At 51.3% G+C, this 18948-nt stretch overlaps 1 protein-coding gene across 1 annotated transcript in view; it reads left to right on the top strand.

Annotated features, from left to right (window-relative positions):
• LOC311316035 (partitioning defective 3 homolog) overlaps positions 1-18948 on the top strand; it is a gene marked incomplete at its 3' end in the record, with an annotated part of 169352 nt that overhangs the window by 84531 nt on the left and 65873 nt on the right. Inside the window, exons 9-13 of the mRNA XM_084446776.1 lie at positions 1961-2367; positions 6131-6270; positions 6842-6970; positions 16320-16508; positions 17264-17434. Of these exons, the coding sequence (XP_084302902.1) occupies positions 1961-2367; positions 6131-6270; positions 6842-6970; positions 16320-16508; positions 17264-17434 (1036 nt within the window). The remainder of the gene's footprint in view (positions 1-1960; positions 2368-6130; positions 6271-6841; positions 6971-16319; positions 16509-17263; positions 17435-18948) is intronic.

The following is an 18948-nucleotide window of genomic DNA, read 5'->3' as shown; positions in this document are numbered from 1 at the left end:
TCTCTCTATCTCTCTCTCTCTATCTATCTGTCTCTCTGCATCGCTCTCTCTCTCTCTATCTACTGTATCTCTCTCTCGCTCTCTATCTATCTGTCTCTCTGCATCGCTCTCTCTCTCTCTATCTACTGTATCTTTCTCTCTCTATCTCTGTCTCTCTCCCTCTCTCTCTCTCTCTCTCTCTCTTTCTCTCTCTCTCTGTATCCATCTCTCTTTCTCTATCCTCTCTCTGTCTCTGTCTCTGTCTCTCTCCCTCTCTCTCTCTCTCTCTCTCTCCCTCTCTCTGTCTCTTTCTCTCTCTCTCGCTCTCTCTCTCTCTCTGTCTATCTTTCTCTCTCTCTCGCTCTCTCTCTCTCTCACTCTCTCTCTCTCTGTCTCTATCTTTCTCTCTCTCTCTGTCTATCTTTCTCTCTCTCTTTCTCTCTCTCTCTGTCTATCTTTCTCTCTCTCTCTCTCCCTCTCTCTGTCTCTATCTTTCTCTCTCTCTCGCTCTCTCTCTCTGTCTATCTTTCTCTCTCTCTCGCTCTCTCTCTCTGTCTCTTTCTCTCTCTCTCTCTTTCTCTCTCTCCCTCAGCCTGTGTGACCAGTCTAACTATCTCCGTCAGCTCCCTCCTCCCTCCTGCTGTAGGATCCTCAACACCCACGCCTTTTTACCCCCAACTCCATTGATCTAGCCCGTGCTTAACACTCATAGCCTCTGCTCCTCACCCCCCTTCCTTTCTCTCTCTCTCTTCCCTCCTTCCTCTCCGTGTCCTGCTGGTCTCTCCATCCAGACCCCTCACAGCCGCCTGTCCTGTGTAGATGGTGGGTCAGTGAGCATGGTGGCTGGGTGGAGGTCTGGAACCAGGATGTTTGGATCCAGTGGAGTGTCTCTTTATCTTCTCTCTAATGTCTGTGCTGTGTGTTAACGTCCTGCGCTGGGTTTCACGTACAGATGGATAGGGGCACACACAAACACACACAATATACTGTCAAATCACGATGCGTACATCTGCCTACAGTACCATATCAAGTTATTGGGGACCGCTGATCGTTCCCAGATGGCCCCAGCGTCACAGCCCGCCCTGTCATCAAACCCCCTAAGCAGGCCACAGTAGCGAATGGACTTAAGCCTCCCCAACACGGCCCCGTTGACGCCCCCCTACGATCCGACGACGCGACGCCATCCCCCCCCGCTGACTCCTGCGTGACCCCCATCTCCACCGCTGGGCGGTCAACAGGAAGTAGATCGCATCTCGTCCGACTCCCGATCGAGCTTGAAATCGTAAAGCCAGATGGGGGCCGGATCAGCGCGCTTGGGTGGGGGGGGTATTATTGGCGGCTGGGAATCCGGGGGGGCCGGTGAGGGTGGGAATTGCGGTATTCCCGGATGTCAGTCCAGCTGTTGAAGAGAGGACAGCCCCCCCTAACGAAGTCCACTTTATTGTAACAGGTGTCGCTAACAAGATTTTTGCCAGGGGCCCGTTGACGGGCGGTTGAATTTTCCATTCAACACCTACTGCCTATTGACTCATATTTAAGGGGTTTAAAAGGATTTTCTCCAATTATGCCATCGAAGACGGTTCCTTTCATCTGTATCCAGTTTAGGGATTGTGTTTTAACTGCCAAGTCTCCTCTAAAGCTGTGTGTTCTTACTGCAGGCGTCAGTTACTGTAGTACGTGGGAAAGTATAGGTGGTGGCATGTGTGTGTGTGCGCATGCGCGAGCTTGTGTGTGCATGTCCGTGCTCACGCGTGTGTTCTGCCCTGTGTGTGAGACTACCTGAGTGTGTATCAGACCCGAGTGTGTGTGTGTTCTGCCCCGTGTGTGAGACTACCTGAGTGTGTATCAGACCCGAGTGTGTGTGTGTTCTGACCCGTTCTCCAGGGCCCAGCACATGTTCCGTGAGTGTGTATCAGACCTGAGTGTGTGTGTTCTGTGTGTGTATCAGACCTGAGTGTGTGTGTTCTGACCCGTTCTCCAGGGCCCAGCACATGTTCCGTGAGGCCATGCGTTCCCCCCTCATCATGTTCCACGTGGTTCCCTCCGCCATGAAGACGCAGTACGAGCAGATGTCCCACGGCGAGCGCCGCCCCCCCTACGCCACGGGACGCTTCAGCCCCGACTCCCTCGCCAGCGAGAGGGGCGGTGGCACGCCCACCTCCGGCCTCGACCCCGCCCCCCGGAGGATGTCCCGCCCGGGAGGACCCCACCCCGCCGCCGGGCTGGCGGAGCCTGGCGACGCCCACACGTCTCTACCTCACGCCACGGGCGCCATGGGCAAGCCCCCGACAGGCCACACCCCCTCACCGCAAAAGATCCTAAGCTCCACCCCCACTACGGGGTACACTAAGAAGGTGGGGAGGAGGCTCAACATCCAGCTGAAGAAAGGTCAGTATTATGGGGCTATGACTGGTGGAATGTTCTGGTTGAATTGACTGAAGGGACTCTATAATGTCTCGGAACATTGGAGACAGAGAATGCTTCAATAATCCCATATTTACACAATTTACACCTGGCATTAAAATGTCACATATTCAGATTATATCTAGATTAATTTAACCTGGTTACATTTACACCTGGCATTAAAATGTATCGCGTATTCAGATTATATCTAGATCAATTTAACCTGGTTACATTTACACCTGGCATTAAAATGTGTCGCGTATTCAGATTATATCTAGATCAATTTAACCTGGTTACATTTACACCTGGTATTAATATATGCTCTGTGAGATACGATTGAGGTCAGATTGCTGTAGTTTTCTGTTGTACTGTATCTGTTGTACTGTATGTATGTAGTCTGAGAATATAGAAGGGTAGTCAGAATATAGAAGGGTAGTCTGAGAATATAGAAGGGTAGTCAGAATATAGAAGGGTAGTCTGAGAATATGCAGTAGATGTGTAGTCTGAGAATAATAGAGTTCTTTGAGAATATAGAGGGGTAGTCTGAGAATATAGAAGGGTAGTCTTAGAATATAGTGGGGTAGTCTGAGAATATAGAAGGGTAGTCTTAGAATATAGTGGGGTAGTCTGAGAATATAGAGGGGTCGTCTGAGAATATAGAGGGGTACTCTTAGAATATAGTGGGGTAGTCTGAGAATATAGAGGGGTACTCTTAGAATATAGTGGGGTAGTCTGAGAATATAGAGGGGTAGTCTGAGAATATAGAGAGGTACTCTGAGAATATAGAGGGGTAGTCTGAGAATATAGAGAGGTACTCTGAGAATATAGAGGGGTAGTCTGAAAATATAGAAGGGTAGTCTGAGAATATAGAGGGGTACTTGAGAATATAGAAGGGTAGTCTGAGAATATAGAATGGTAGTCTGAGAATATAGAGGGGTACTCTGAGAATATAGAGAGGTACTCTGAGAATATAGAGGGGTAGTCTGAAAATATAGAAGGGTAGTCTGAGAATATAGAGGGGTACTTGAGAATATAGAAGGGTAGTCTGAGAATATAGTGGGATAGTCTAAGAATGTAGAAGGGTAGTCTGAGAATATAGAAGGGTAGTCTGAGAATATAGAAGGGTAGTCTGAGAATATAGAATGGTAGTCAGAATATAGAGGGGTAGTCTGAGAATATAGAGGGGTAGTCTGAGAATATAGAGGGGTAGTCTGAGAATACAGAAGGGTAGTCTGAGAATATAGAGGGGTAGCCATAGAATATAGAAGGGTAGTCTGAGAATATAGTGCGATAGTCTAAGAATGTAGAAGGGTAGTCTGAGAATATAGAGGGGTAGTCTGAGAATATAGAAGGGTAGTCTGAGAATATAGAAGGGTAGTCTGAGAATATAGAGGGGTAGTCTGAGAATATAGATGAGTAGTCTGAGAATATAGAAGGGTAGTCTGAGAATATAGAAGGGTAGTCTGAGAATATATTAGGGTAGTCTGAGAATATAGAAGGGTAGTCTGAGAATATAGAATGGTAATCAGAATATAGAGATGTAGTCTGAGAATATAGAATGGTAGTCTGAGAATTTAGAGGGATAGTCTAAGAATGTAGAAGGGTAGTCTGAGAATATAGAGAGGTACTCTGAGAATATAGAGGGGTAGTCTGAGAATATAGAAGGGTAGTCTGAGAATATAGAGAGGTACTCTGAGAATATAGAGGGGTAGTCTGAGAATATAGAAGGGTAGTCTGAGAATATAGAGGGGTACTCTGAGAATATAGAGGGGTACTCTGAGAATATAGAGGGGTACTCTGAGAATATAGAGGGGTAGTCTGAGAATATAGAAGGGTAGTCTGAGAATATAGAAGGGTCGTCTGAGAATATAAAGGGGTTCTCTGAGAATATAGAGGGGTAGTCTGAGAATATAGAGGGGTAGTCTGAGAATATAGAAAGGTAGTCTGAGAATATAGAAGGATCGTCTGAGAATATAGAAGGGTAGTCTGAGAATATAGAAGGGGTAGTCTGAGAATATAGATGGGTAGTCTGAGAATATAGAAGGATCGTCTGAGAATATACAGTAGAGGAGTAGTCTGAGAATATACAGTAGAGGGGTACTCTGAGAATATACAGTAGAGGGGTAGTCTGAGAATATACAATAGAGGGGTGCTCTGAGAATAGTGGGGTTCTATGAGAATATAGAGGGAAGGGGGGGTCTGAGGCGTCTCAGAAAGGAGCAGCAGTGCCAGGCATGCCTAATGTGGCAGATCACCGGGGTGCCGGCGGTGAGTGACAGCGGGGGCCAGACTTGGCGTCATGGTTACGGCCCCACGTCAGCCCTCACCAGGTGTGCGTGTTCCATCCCAGCCCTGGCCGGGCCAGAGGGCTTGTTGCTAAGCAGCAGCTTGTCCCTGCTGCCGCCGCCGTCGTGTCATGCGTCATGTTTTCTGAAACACGGGGTTCACTCCATATGGCCGCGACCAGCGGTTTGGGAATCTTCCCCCCCTGCTATCCTGGGCTTGGAAGAACGCCAGGGTACTTCACTGAGAAGCCCCAGACACCTATCACAACTAAGCCCTGCTGGTTGCCTTTTCTGCATGAGTCCCCCACGGCCATATCCAGGTGTCTGTCTTCCTCCAGTATTACACCCATTTTGTCTCCCTCTCCGCCTCTTCAACACGAAGCCAGCAAATATATTGGACTCCATCCACTTGAAGATATATGGTGTTTTCATGTGGAGATATTGTGTTTTCGGCGTGCAGGCCTGACTTTAATTCACACAGATATCATGTTTTTCCATTCCTTATTTGTTTGCTGTTGTTGGCCCTACGGGGGTGGATTTAACAATAATTTACGAGAGGCTGCTGAGCAGACTCAGCCAGCCGTGTTCTGAGTGCAGACGAAGCCTCTGCATCCAGGAGAGACGGCTGTTTGCTTTGTTTACTCTGTGACGCAGACGCGCTAATCTCCTCAGAAAACCGTTGGTTTTCATTAGCGTTGCTGAAAATGCCTACGGGATTCTCCTCGTTGCTTCTCCGTCTGGGTAAGAAAAAAACAACCGGTCTAGATTAGAGTACAAAAAAAATCAGTAAATGTTGAGAAATAGTCAACTTTCCCTTTTAAGCTCACTACAGACGCCTAGTATTACAGCACACTCAAAGTTTTATTTTCAATGAAGGGCCTTCGCGTAAGATGCCTTTTAGAAGCTTATGAGCTTAATATGTCAGGAAATGAGCCTCCAAGACGTAACATACAGCGATCAATCAGACGTCGGGCAGGCAGGTACGTCTCAGGCAGGCTAATGGGACTTCTAACGATCCATTTAAAACTCCGGAATACTCTGGCGCTTAACAGGAAGTGTAACGCACACCTATCTACCGGTGGGAAGCTGATTGGTCGGCGGAGGTGAAGGACTTAGAGGGGATCTGGATGGTTTGATGGTTCTTCTCAGCTTGGATTACTGCCCACAGCTCCGACGGCCAGACACGCTGGATTAGTGTGTGTGTGTGTGTGTGTGTGTGTGTGTGTGTGTGTGTGTGTGTGTGTGTGTGTGTGTGTGTGTGTGTGTGTGCGTGTGCGTGTGCGTGTGCGTGTGCGTGTGCGTGTGTGTGTTCTCTCTAACGATCTCCCTGCAGGACTGGTAGTGATAGAATGCAGTAAACATGCTGATTTAGTCCGTTTTGAAGGAATGTCGCAGCTCAGTTCTCTTAGACACACACACGCACACACACACAAGCTAACCCTCCCCCTCTCTCTCGCCTGCAGGTCCGGAGGGGCTGGGCTTCAGCATCACGTCCCGCGACGTGCCCATCGGTGGCTCCGCCCCCATCTACGTGAAGAACATCCTGCCCCGCGGAGCCGCCATCCAAGATGGCCGCCTGAAGGCGGGAGACCGGCTGCTGGAGGTGAGAGGGAGCAGAGGCCCGGCGGAGCCGTGAAATCTGTTATTGACTCGGGGGGAAAATGGAGCGTATAAAGGATCATGCAACACCCATTGAAGGACAGACAGTGGAATACACCATGTACAGTACTATAGCCCATTCATCCAGCCATCAATCAATCAACCAACCAATCAACCAATCAACCAATCAACCAATCAACCAATCAACCAATCAACCAATCAACCAATCAACCAATCAATCATTCAATCAGCCAATCAATCATTCAATCAGCCAATCAATCAATCAAACAAACTTGCTCTATGAAGTAGGCTCTTTCATACAAAGGATTTAATGCCCATTTGGCAAAAATGGTTGACTTCCAGCAGATTCACGGCTGTGATTAAATATTAGACTCATTCATCACCATGTACAGTGTTTGTTGGATGGCAGATCTGGTGTGGTGTGGAGAATGGCAAAATGGTCGATGGAGACAAGTTGCTCAGTTAATGGGATCACTGCTGGATGTGTCCTCTGGTTGTGTGACCTCTGGTTGTGTGACCTCTGGATTGGTGACCTCTGGTTGTGTGACCTCCAGGTGAGCGGGGTGGACCTTAATGGGCGGACCCAGGAAGAGGTGGTGTCTCTGCTCCGGGCCACACCCATGGGAGGAGCCGTGGGACTGGTGGTCCTACGCCAGGGGGAGGCCTTCCTGCCCCACGAAGTGGTACGTAACTATGCACGTGTGTGTGTGTGTGTGTGTGTGTGTGTGTGTGTGTGTGTGTGTGTGTGTAGTGTCCGTGCATTCTTAAAACGTTAGTCCATCTTTTAGACTGCTCATCCTCTCTCTTCCATTGGAAGCTGGTATCACAATGCCCAAGTAGCAGGAGTGAATCTATGCCTGTCTAGCGTGCGTGCGTGTGCGTGCGTGCGTGTGTGTGTGTGTGTGTGTGTTGTCTTCTATTCCATTCTCCTCCCCAACACCAGAGCGCCGGCGGACGGACGGTCTTCCTGCAGCACTGATCTTTATTACCTCTCTCCAGCATCCTCCACCGAGACCTGTAGATCTCTCTCTCTCTCTCTGTCCCTCTCTCTCTCTCTGTCCCTCTCTCTCCTTCTCTCTCTCCTCTCTCTCCATCTGGCCCTCTCTCTCTCTCTGTCCCTCTCTCTCCTTCTCTCTCTCTCTCTCTGTCCCTCTCTCTCTCTCTCTCTCTCTCTGTCCCTCTCTCTCCTTCTCTCTCTCCTTCTCTCTCTCCATCTGGCCCTCTCTCTCTCTCTGTCCCTCTCTCTCTCCTTCTCTCTCTCCATCTGGCCCTCTCTCTCTCTCCCTCTCTCTCCTTCTCTCTCTCTCTCCGTGTCTCTCTCTCACTCTCGCTATCTCTCTCTCCCTCTCCAAGTTGCTTTGTCAGAGTGATGGTCAGGAGAATGAACAAACACCGGGCTGCTAGTGAGTCCAGAATGAAAAACCCTCTCGTGTAGAATATCAATCACCCCGCCCCCCCCCCCCCCCCAAACACACACACACACACACACACACACACACACACGCACACACACTCACTGGAACAGCGGTACCCTCTGCACACGGTTCTGTTTGTATAATATTGTGTGTTATTACCGGTCCTCTCCTCAGCCTCTGTTGACAGCTCTCGCTGCTCCACATTTAAATAATTCATACGAGCATCAGAACCCACTATTGATGTTCTTCTCATGTCTCTCCATTCAGGGGGAAGGTCTTCTATTTAACACACTCTCCCAGGGCGGCACTGGGCCTTTCATTCTGATACACACAGTCAGGAGACAGAGCTCCAACTCCCAGATGATACAGGACTAGAATGTTTCTATGGCCACATTTATTATTCATTTTCAATTATTTTGTCTTTACGCCCAGAGCCCGTGGAGTGATTCTCGGCGCGCTAGCGTCACCTGACAACGTCGTTACCGTAGCAAACGTCTCCTGAACGGAGCAGCTGGACACGTTGACCTCTCCGTGCGCCGGTCTAAGAGCCAAATGGACAGCCGGGCGTATTAGGTTAAAGGTCAAAGTCTGTGATTGATTGTCACACCTGAGTGTGTGAAATTTGTTCTCCGCATTTGACCCATCCCCTGGGGGGCAGCAGCGGTGCCGCGCTCGGGAATCATTTAGTGACGTAGCCCCCGATTCCAACCCTTGATGCCGAGTGCCGAGCATGGAGGCAATGGGTACCATTTTTATAGTCTTTGGTATGACCCGGCAGGGGATCGAACTCACGACCTCCCGGTCTCAGGGCGGACACTCTAACCACAAGGCCTCTGAGCTGGTTCAGATGCCTGTGAGTCACCTGGCCTGTGAAAATGTGTTTTACTGTTTTCTTGGTGATTGATTCTACTACTTCTATCTCCTGCCTGCCAGGCAGCCCGTCAGCTAGCGTGTTTTAACAGCCCTGCTATCGAGCGCCGCGTGGAGTTATAGCGCCAAGCGCCTCTTAAACCCCCCCCCACTTTTGTTGTCATAAAAATGGACACCCTCGTGCCCACCCCAACCACTGAGCCATTAGTGGATCAAGCATCCTCAATCACACCGACTCATCTGATTGGTGAGAGTTATTGTGACAGGGAGGATACAGACACCTGATTGGCCGGCTGTCACTCAAAGCCCAGTTGGTCGTTTAGTAGACACTTCCTGATCGATACGCACTCTTACAGTAGATTAAAACACAGGCTTTTATTCAGAGGGATAATTAGAAACCTGCTTTTGTTCAGAGTAGTAATTGAAGTTCTGTTTTTATAACGATGTGTTAGCGCTCAATGGCTGGATTTATTTGTCTGTTGAGACGCGCGTGCACAGATGAAGATATTAAACAAAGGAGATGAGCTGAGGTAGATCCTCTCTGGACTCCTGACCTCCAGGTGTATATAGATTACAGATATAGTCTAATATGGAGGGGGTGGTTTTGCTTAGAGGGAGTTGTAGTTCTTTATCTGGTTTTCCATTTCCTTAGCACGCTTGTGCTCCCCAGCTGTGTTCATTTTGAGCTTCCTACTCAGAACAGGACGGAGAAATGCACTCAACTTCCTCCTAGAAGTTGTCCCATCGTCTTTCAATCAAGCACATTGATTCTAGCCTCAGTCTCCGTTTGCGTGCTCATTCTTCTCAGAGCCGTGATCGTACAGATTCCTCATCCCATTCAGTTTAGCTAAAGGGGTATTCCGTGCTTTTACTGGATACAGATGTGCACTGCTGTCGATGTCTCTGTTCTCGTTCTCATGTCCGTTTGGTTCTTTTGTCCCCTGCCTCCTCTAGACCACCGAGCTCCCGCCGCAAAGCCCCCGAGATCTGGTAAGAGTTCGCTGACTGAACACCCGTTACTCGTCTCCACCGACGCCAACACTGGCCCCCAACCCTCCCGACCTCACACCCTCATCGCCCGCGGCCTCTCCCTAACACTCCGGCTGCTGACGCGGGCTAGCAGCTAGCCTGCAACACCCCAACACGCCTCTCCCTAACACTCCGGCTGCTGACGCGGGCTAGCAGCTAGCCTGCAACACCCCAACACGCCTGTGCCTAACACGCTGGCTCCAGACGCAGGCTAGCAGCTAGCCTAACATGCCTACGCTTGGTCAATGCAGAGCGATGTCTCACCACACATATCAGTCCAGACCTTTGACCCCGAAGATCATTGGTTCAGAGAGGCAGTGATGTGAACGTGAGGAGGTACAGAGTGTTGTAAGGCATTCTGCAGGGGTCGTATTGACCAGCAGGGTTCTGGACGAGGAGGTGTACTGACCAGTATGCCGAACATTTGTCATCTCTGTGCTCGTTGGCCTTGTTTTGTGGTGCTCCATCTTTAAGTAGATCTCTGTGGTGTCTTTGTGTATTTTTGATGCAGACACAAGCCTGCAAAGCCCACCTTCCTGCACAGCAAGAACATATTTGTTATATACTACAGAACCAATTGCAATTCATCTTAATGAGTAATGCGCAGACTATAAATATCGGAGTCCAAATGTGCACTGATTGCAAATAAACATCATTAGCGCTAATGTGCTCTAGTAGAGAAAGTGGACCCAGAATATACAGTTCCTCTAATGATTTTCTCTCACTGAGCGACTTTCCTGTTCTGGCATGAAGGGTCTCAATGGCATCAGATGGCATTAAGAACTGTAGCCTCGCTCTTTACTGTAAATGTCTCTTAATGAAGCCCATTAAACGCTCTAATGTGCCATTACTCTCTGCTCAGGATATTAAGTGACCATACCGCAGCGCGTTCTGACAACAGAGACTCGCCACTAAAAAAATGACACCTCGTAATTCTATTGTCAATCGAAAAAGTCCTTATTTTCAACCACATCTGGGTAACCGACAGCGTCATTGGTCACGAACCGTGTCCGTCAGCCGCTCGGAAGCCTTAATTGGCCGGATAATTTCAGCCTGCGCTGATGCCTGCCAGCTGCTTTGCACACTTCTCATCACAAGGCACTGTGGGTAATGGAGTCTGTTATAATGATCACAGCTGAACACAGGAATTCACCGGCAGTCAACTTGTTCTATTTCACGGTGGTCCCGTTCTCCTCCAGTAAAATACCCACCGCAACATTTCTGTACTGTAATTGTTGTTGGGAGAATCCCTACTGGTACAGGCGTTATTTTCCCCCCCTTTTTTTGTACTGTATCATTTTTACATTAACTGTAAGGAGTTGTCTGACATGACGGTCTGAATCCGAAAGGACCCACCTTGGATATTACACAATTGCTTTTGTGTGGTTCTCGATTTTCTCTCGTCTTTTTTCCGCCCCTCTGTTCTTCCCAAGTCTTCCCACTGAATCACTCTGCTCTCCTCCGTACGTTCCTGTAATTGGCTCAATTATAGCCGGCAGATGTTATCTCTTGTTCCAAACAAGCCCTCAACACGAGAGCGCCTCTCTGCCCAGCCAGGGAGCCGGTGGGCCAGCGACGAGGCCCAGACACAGCTTCCCTCTGGACCTCAGATACAGCAGCCCTGCGCAACACATCAGCTCCTCTCATCTGAACACAGAGAGAGAGAGAGAGAGAGAGTGAGAGAGAGAGAGAGGGGGAGGGAGAGAGAGAGAGAGAGTGGGAGGGAGAGAGAGGGAGAGAGAGGGAGAGAGAGAGAGGGGGGATGGAGGTATAGGGAGGGATGGAGGTATAGAGAGGGGTGGAGGTATAGCGAGGGGTGGAGGTACAGAGAGGGGTGGAGGTAGAGGGAGGGATGGAGGTATAGAGAGGGGTGGAGGTAGAGTGAGGGGTGGAGGTAGAGAGGGATGGAGGTAGAGGGAGGGATGGAGGTAGAGGGAGGGGTGGAGGTAGAAGGAGGGGTGGAGGTAGAGGGAGGGGTGGAGGTATAGAGAGGGGTGGAGGTATGGAGAGGGGTGGAGGTATAGAGGGGTGGAGGTAGAGAGAGGGGTGGGGGTATAGAGGGATGGAGGTAGAGGGAGGGGTGGAGGTAGAAGGAGGGGTGGAGGTAGAGGGAGGGGTAGAGGGAGGGATGGAGGTATAGAGAGGGGTGGAGGTATAGAGAGGGGTGGAGGTAGAGAGAGGGGTGGAGGTAGAGGGAGGGATAGATGGAGATGAGGGAGGAACAGAGGGATGTGTAGGGGTGGAGGGAGAGAGGGAGATTGGGAGGTGGATGGATGTTGTAGTGTGTGTGTAACAGAGTGAATCGTAGTCCTCGTAAACCCTGGTGGAGTGAGCGTAGTCCTCTGAGGTCGTGGTAGCGAGTAGCTGTTGAAACTCACTCCCCTGGTATAAAGGATGTGCTAACGACCCTGCCAAAAGAGATATCTCTCTTGGTGTAGTTGTCAGCACATCCGACTTGCAAGCGCAAGGTTGCAGGTTCGCGTCCCGCCCTGGACAATCCCTTAACATGGGTCAAACGAAACACAACGTAGACGAGAGAGTACAACCGTTGCATGTTCACTAGAAGGGACAGTTGGAAAGTTGCTAAGTTGCGCTACAACTGCTTGATTGAGAGCTTGATTAAGAGCGGTCACTCATCATCGCTACACTCCACTGCCAACGTGTGGCTGTGGCTGTTTTCTTGGTGTGATGGTGGATTTTTGGCATGCGATGCCCAATGTTGGGCAGGGAAAGGCATGTGCGTGTGTGTGCGTGTGTGTGTGTGTGTGTGTGTGTGTGTGTGTGTGTGAGAGAGAGAGAGAGAGGGAGAAAGAGAGAGACGGCTATAACTATTTCATCTGACTATTTGTCTTTCCATTCAGTGTCCGTGCCTGAGGTGGTCAGTGTCAACAAAGACCACCGATCAGCTAGTGGAGGTAACCTGCCGCATGACATCACTGGTCTGTGACCAATCGAGAACGACCATACAGCTTAATGGCCGTGCTAGGGGCTGTCAACAAACAGAACAAATGAAAGTCAACTGGGCGCTTTATTGTCTTATACGGCTTGTCTGTCGCCCGCTGCACACTTGAGGTTTGGTGCTTTCGCTGCCCGCAAAGCCCACTCACAAACACGCTGTGTGTGTCATTTGGCTCCCATAATGCATCTGTCTTCCGAGTCCTCCGCCTGATCCCGTAACAGAAAGTAACGCGGACTTCCTGGCCCATTGTTTACACCATTAGTCACAGAACAGAACAGCCCAAAACCCTCACCGCCACTGGAGCTGAGAAGACATCAGCGCCGCTTACCCGGGAATAACAGAGCGCCAAGCGCCATCGATCTACCCACACAGACACGCTCACCCCTCCTCCTCCTCCTTCTTCTCCTCCTCGTCCATGGATCTGGCGTGAGGTGATCCGAGGTGCCTCTCTCTCTGGTGGGGAACAGGCTCCTTTTCTGATGGAATCAAAGCCGCGCTCCAACCGGCCACCTGTTCTCCGCTCAACAGGAGTAGGGCAGAGGCTGGGAGCAGACGCCATGTTTACCTCACCTCCACGGGTTACCGGGCTGGGGGGGGTACACCACAGCGCCATGGCGACCGGGCTGGGGGGGGGGGGGGGGGTACACCACAGCGCCATGCCGACCGGGCTGGGGGGGGAGGGGTACACCACAGCGCCATGCCGACCGGGCTGTGGGTAGGGGGGAGGGGGGTACACCACAGCACCACAGCGCCATGGCCGACCGGGTTGTGGGTAGGGGGGGTACACCACAGCACCACAGCGCCATGGCCGACCGGGTTTTGGGGAGGGGGGGGGGGGGGGGGGGGGGGGTACACCACAGCGCCATGGCCGACCGGGTTGTTGGGGGGGGGGGGTACACCACAGCGCCATGGCCCACCGGGCGGCCATGGAGGGAGTCAGGCTGGGGGCTGCATGTGCTCGCATCGGCAGGCAGAGAGTCTTTCTAGTGCGTCTGCCGGCGACTTATTTTTGAACAGCTACCGTGGGCGCGTGTAGAGGCGGAGGTTGGCGCGCGTGCGTGTGTGTGTAGAGGAGACGGCGGTGTGTCTGTGTGGGTGTGTGTGTAAGAGGGAGATTTATTATGGAATGTGGCTTGGTATTCTGCTCAGATGTTCTCAATAAATGCAGTAGCACATCACGGCCCCAGCTCAGTCACACGGGCTGTACCACGGGGCACGCTGGCTTTCACGCTGTGTGTGTGTGTGGGTGTGTGCCTGTGTGTGTGTGTGTGTGTTTGTGTGTGTGTGTGTGTGTGTCTGTGTGTGAGCTTGTGTGAGCATGTGCAGGTGCGTTTGTGCGGCGGAAGGGTCTGAGTGTGGGTGTTTGAGTGGCTATGCAGATGTGTGTGTGTGTGTGTGCGTGCGTGCGTGCGTCCTGTCGATCCCGCAGGTGTTTAATATTCTTAGTCTATCAGCAAGCGGTCTGCAGCAGGCGCCAGAGAGAGACAGAGAGAGAGAGAGAGAGAGAGAGAGACAGAGAGACAGAGAGAGATGCATAAGAATGAGGAAGAAAGAGAAAAGGACAGAGGGAGTAAGGACGGGAGGAAGTAGGGAGGAGGAGAAGGAGGGTCTACTAGGCAGCCAACAATGCTCTCCACGCATGGGCTCCCTCCAGCAATTACACCCTCCACTGCCCCCCCCCCCTTCCCTTCTCCTCTCTACACTTTTAATTCCTTTCAAGTTACTTTTTTCCTCGATTGGCATCAAATCGACAGGTTGGCGGGGGTGGGGGGGGTGGGGCGTAGGCTAGCTGGCCAGCGCCAATCGTTTCAGATGAATCCATTCAAAGGGAACGGGGGTGGAGGTGGGGGTGGAGGGATGGACAGGTTGAGATTGGAGAGAGAGGGAGAGAGAGAGAGGTGTCTGCTTTTGATTCCTGCCACTACAGGCGGTTGACTGGCTGCCTGGAACGCCGAGCGGCCCTGTGGCTGAAAGCTTTCAACAGGGAGACGACAGCTGGCTCGGCTATAGAGCTCCACATGAATCTACTCCTCTGTCTCCTCTCCTCTGTGTGCTCCCTCTCTCTCTCTCTCTCTCTCTCTCTCTCTCCCTCTCTCTCTTTCTCCCTCTCTCTATCTCTCTCTCCCTCTCTCTCTCTCTCTCTCTCTCTCTCTCTCTCTCTCTCTCTCCCTCTCTCTCTCCCTCCCTCTCTCTCTCTCTCCCTCTCTCTCTCTCCCTCCCTCTCTCTCTCTCCCTCTCTCTCTCTCCCTCCCCCTCTCTCTCCCTATCTCTCTCCCTCTCTCTCTCTCTCTCTCTCTCTCTCTCCCTCTCTCTCTCTCCCTCCCTCTCTCTCCCTCTCTCTCTCTCCCTCTCTCTCTCTCTCCCTCTCCCTCTCCCTCTCCCTCTCTCTCTCTCTCTCTCTCTCCCTCTCCTCTCTCTCTCTCTCTCTCTCTCTCTCCCTCTCTCTCTCTCCCTCTCTCTCTCTCTGTATCCATCTCCTCTTCACCCTTCTCTCCTCTTTCTCTCTCTCTCCCCCCCTCCCCTGTTCTCTCCCTCTCTTTTGTTCCCCTCTCTCTCTCTCTGTCACGCTCAACCCCCTGAACCCTCTCCCTCCCTCCCTCCCTCTCCACAAAGTCAATTTAATCGCTCTCTAAACAATGGCAGCTAACGAGTGTGTGACACAGAGCCTGATTATGATTGAATTTGTTAGGCACGCCCGTAATTGGCAGCCAGAGAGCGTCGCTCTCCATTCAGAGGACAGCTGTCAGACAGAATAGCTTCTTCATTGTGGCGCGGTCGGGCCGAAGGCACCTGTTGGGGAACCGATGTGCCTCACGCATGCGAATGCGCCGATAATCACACGGCTCGCGAATCCGCCGCAGCGGAACGTGTCGAAATCGGTCGGAGCAAAGTTTACCTGAACACCTGCGCTTCCGGAATACGCTTTCGATCCCACTGAGACAGGATGACAGGATTTCATGATTTAGGTGCTAAGTTAATCACTGTGATGGTGTCACTGATATTTAAAACTTTGCTGCTCCTTTGGTCCGAGTATTACGGTGTTTCCTTTGCTCCAGCTAATCCAGACCCATGCGGGGGTTGAAGGTTATTGTATGTTGAACTCAGGGTAGATGTGGACTGTCTGATAGGGAGTCTAAAGGCCGTTTAAGACGGGGAGCGATATTCCGCCTGCGTTCTCGCTCGGATCAGCGGGGGACGCGTGCGTCCTGCGCGCAGCGGGGAAAGCTGACTACAATTCAGCTCTCGTCGCGGACGGGCGTGTGCATGAAACGAGCACGCGCGCGACAATTTCACGGGGTCGCGCCCGCTTGCCGCTCCGCCCCAGATTGTCCGCGGCTCCCAAATTGTCCGCTCGCCTTTCTCATTGAAAATGAATTACAATGCGCGGATATCGCTCCTCGTCTGAAACGGCCTTAAGGGGGTTGAGAAAACTGAAGGGACCAATACACTCCTACACTATGGCTGCATCCTTCAGGTCACGTAGGGGTCAAGCTCCTTCGCTACTGGTGACCCTGTGTGCTTTGACAGTGTCACCTTCAGCTGTTCCACCAAACTAGAACAGCATGTTACCAGCTTTGCCTGACACTAACTCTATGGCCGCTATCAAGAACTGTACTCACTTCTACTGAAATGCATTGTGGGTGATTCCTGAGGTGAGGACGATGCCACCAAAACTGTGTCCGGCGTGACCCACGGTGCAAGGCGGCCAGGTACGAACTCTCTCTCTCTCTCTCTCTCTCCCCCCCTCCTCTCGTCCAGAAGGTGGAGGAGGACGAGCTGGTCCTGACCCCGGACGGAACCAGGGAGTTCCTGACCTTCGAGATCCCGCTGAGCGACTCTGGCTCGGCCGGCCTGGGGGTCAGCGTGAAGGGGAACCGCACCAAGGAGAACCACGCTGACCTGGGCATCTTCGTCAAGTCCATCATCAACGGAGGCGCCGCCTGCAAGGTGAGCGCCCCGCCCCCCTCCCCCCCTCCTCGCTACAAAGGGGACATGAACCGTGGAGAAGGAATGTTTTGTCCCTGTGGCAGAACCCAGTTTCATCGGTGGATGCTCCAGCCATTTTGTGTGTGTGTGTGTGTGTGTGTGTGTGTGTGTGTGTGTGTGTGTGTGTGTGTGTGTGTGTGTGTGTGTGTGTGTGTGTGTGTTTCGTCGCCTACACAGTGTGATGTGTGTGTGTCTCAACGCGTGACAAATACAGATGTTTGTTTTGTAAGTTAGAACCATTTTGTAATTGTGATGGATTCATGTTTAAAAGCCTCTCTGGGTGTGTTTATACTGGACCTCAAGGGGTCTTTAGTCTGCCACACGGCACGCCACACACAATTACACACACCTGAGTGGTGACACAACACACACCACGCACACACGCAGCTTAGGGGTCGCTGGTGGAATTTGTCCTCTCCTCCAGGTGGGCCAGGAGCAGTGGGCAACCTCGTCAGTGGCGCCCGGGGACCAAGTCCAAGTGCTCAGTCCAGGTCCTGGTTAGGGACCGGACTGAAGAGCATCTGTCCTTCTGCATGTTTTTCATATTGGGTTCTTGGGAGGAAACCCTTGGGAACACGGGGAGAACCTGCAAACTCATACCAGTCAGCGCGTGGTTCCTGTAAATGTGACAGTCCCAGGATAGAACCGCTAGAACCCCGACCCCACATCAGTCCAGCTGATTTCAACGCGCCCCCGTGTCGTTCTTCCGTTCGCAGGACGGCAGGCTGAGGGTCAACGACCAGCTCTTCGCCGTCAACGGCGAGTCGTTGCTAGGGAAGACCAACCAGGACGCCATGGAGACGCTACGCAAGTCCATGTCAACCGAGGGTAACAAGCGCGGGATGATCCAGCTCATCGTCGCCAGGAGGCTGACCAAACGCAACGAGGTAACCATGGCGATGTGGATGCAGGTGTGTGTGTGTGTGTGTGTGTGTGTGTGTGTGTGTGTGTGTGTGTGTGTGTGTGTGTGTGTGTGTGTGTGTGTGTGTGTGTGTGTGTGTGTGTGTGTGTGTGTGTGTGTGTGTGTGTGTGTGTGTGTGGGGGGGGATGGAATTGGATGAGTAACTATGGCGGCGTGAAAGTGGTGATTGGTGGACTAACTCAAGTGTGTGTGTGTGTGTGTGTCCTGAACTCCTCTTCTAACCCACAGGGCCTCTATGTGTGATGCTTGGAAGGCCATGTGGAACCTCCACGTTCTTCAAGTTCTACTGCCCTTTCCCCCCCAAACCCCTTGCCGTTGCGATGATGACCAAGTTACTTTTTTAAACTGTTTTTTTGCATGTGTTGGCTAAACCAAATTAAAGATAAAAAATATTTTGCAATGGCTTTGCTGCTCTTCTGCATGTTATTCATTTTGCAGAAAATGACCAATCACACATCACAAACCATCTTATTTATCATGATTATTATTCCTTTGTACATGTTTGGCCATAGTCCCTTCTTTTTTTAAGTTATTCTCTCCTCAGTTGTCCGATAACTATCAACAGACCTTTGTTTCTTTTAGTTGTCCCATGATGCATTTCAAGGCCAGTGATCAGTGTTTTACAGACCAAACCCCGGGAGATTCATAATTCACAGGAAACGATGAGCGCATAGCCAGTCAGGTCACATGCTCCAACCACATGCTCCGCCCACATGCCCCAAGGGCTTCTGGGGAAATTTGCCATGACAAAGAGCTATCCAAGACTTTTCTCAATGTCAAGATTTTATTCCTCCCCTCTCCTCTCCTCTCCTCTCCTCTCCTCTCCTCTCCTCTCCTCTCCTCTCCTCTCCTCTCCTCTCCTCTCCTCTCCTCTCCTCTCCTCTCCTCTCCTCTCCTCTCCTCTCCTCTCCTCTCCTCTCCTCTCCTCTCCTCTCCTCTCCTACATCCTCGTCTCCTCGTCCCCTATCTTCTCCTCTCCACACTTGTGTGTCAGAATGTTGATTTCCCATGATGCAGCGGTGTAATTGAAAGCAGGAGCAGAAGAGGGCTCAGCCGTGTGCTGGGCTGTGGAGGAGGCTGAGGGCGAGCCTAGAGAGAGAGGGAGGGGGGTGTTTTAGGGTCTGTCGCTGGGGAGAATATCTGATATGTGCATCACAGTAACAGCAGAAGGGAGGGTCTGAGGGCAGCAGGCTCGAGGGGGGGGGCGCTAAACTACTACAATACATCCTGGGGCTAAGAAGAGGATTTCAGGTTGCTTCTTTCAGGATACACGACTTTGGATTGAGAGACAGGCAGACAGACAGACAGACAGACAGACAGACAGACAGACAGACAGACAGACAGACAGACAGACAGACAGACAGACAGACAGGCAGACAGACAGGCAGGCAGACAGACGCAGATAGATTCTTATTTGTATTCATCTCACATAACATTCTCTTTCAACATTTCCTCACTAATCTCTTCCGAACTCGATTC

Source organism: Borostomias antarcticus (assembly GCF_949987555.1).
Source record: "Borostomias antarcticus genome assembly, chromosome: 12".
NCBI lineage: Eukaryota > Metazoa > Chordata > Actinopteri > Stomiiformes > Stomiidae > Borostomias > Borostomias antarcticus.
The sequence above is the reverse complement of the archived record's forward strand: the minus strand, read 5'-3'. Positions and strand labels throughout refer to the sequence as shown.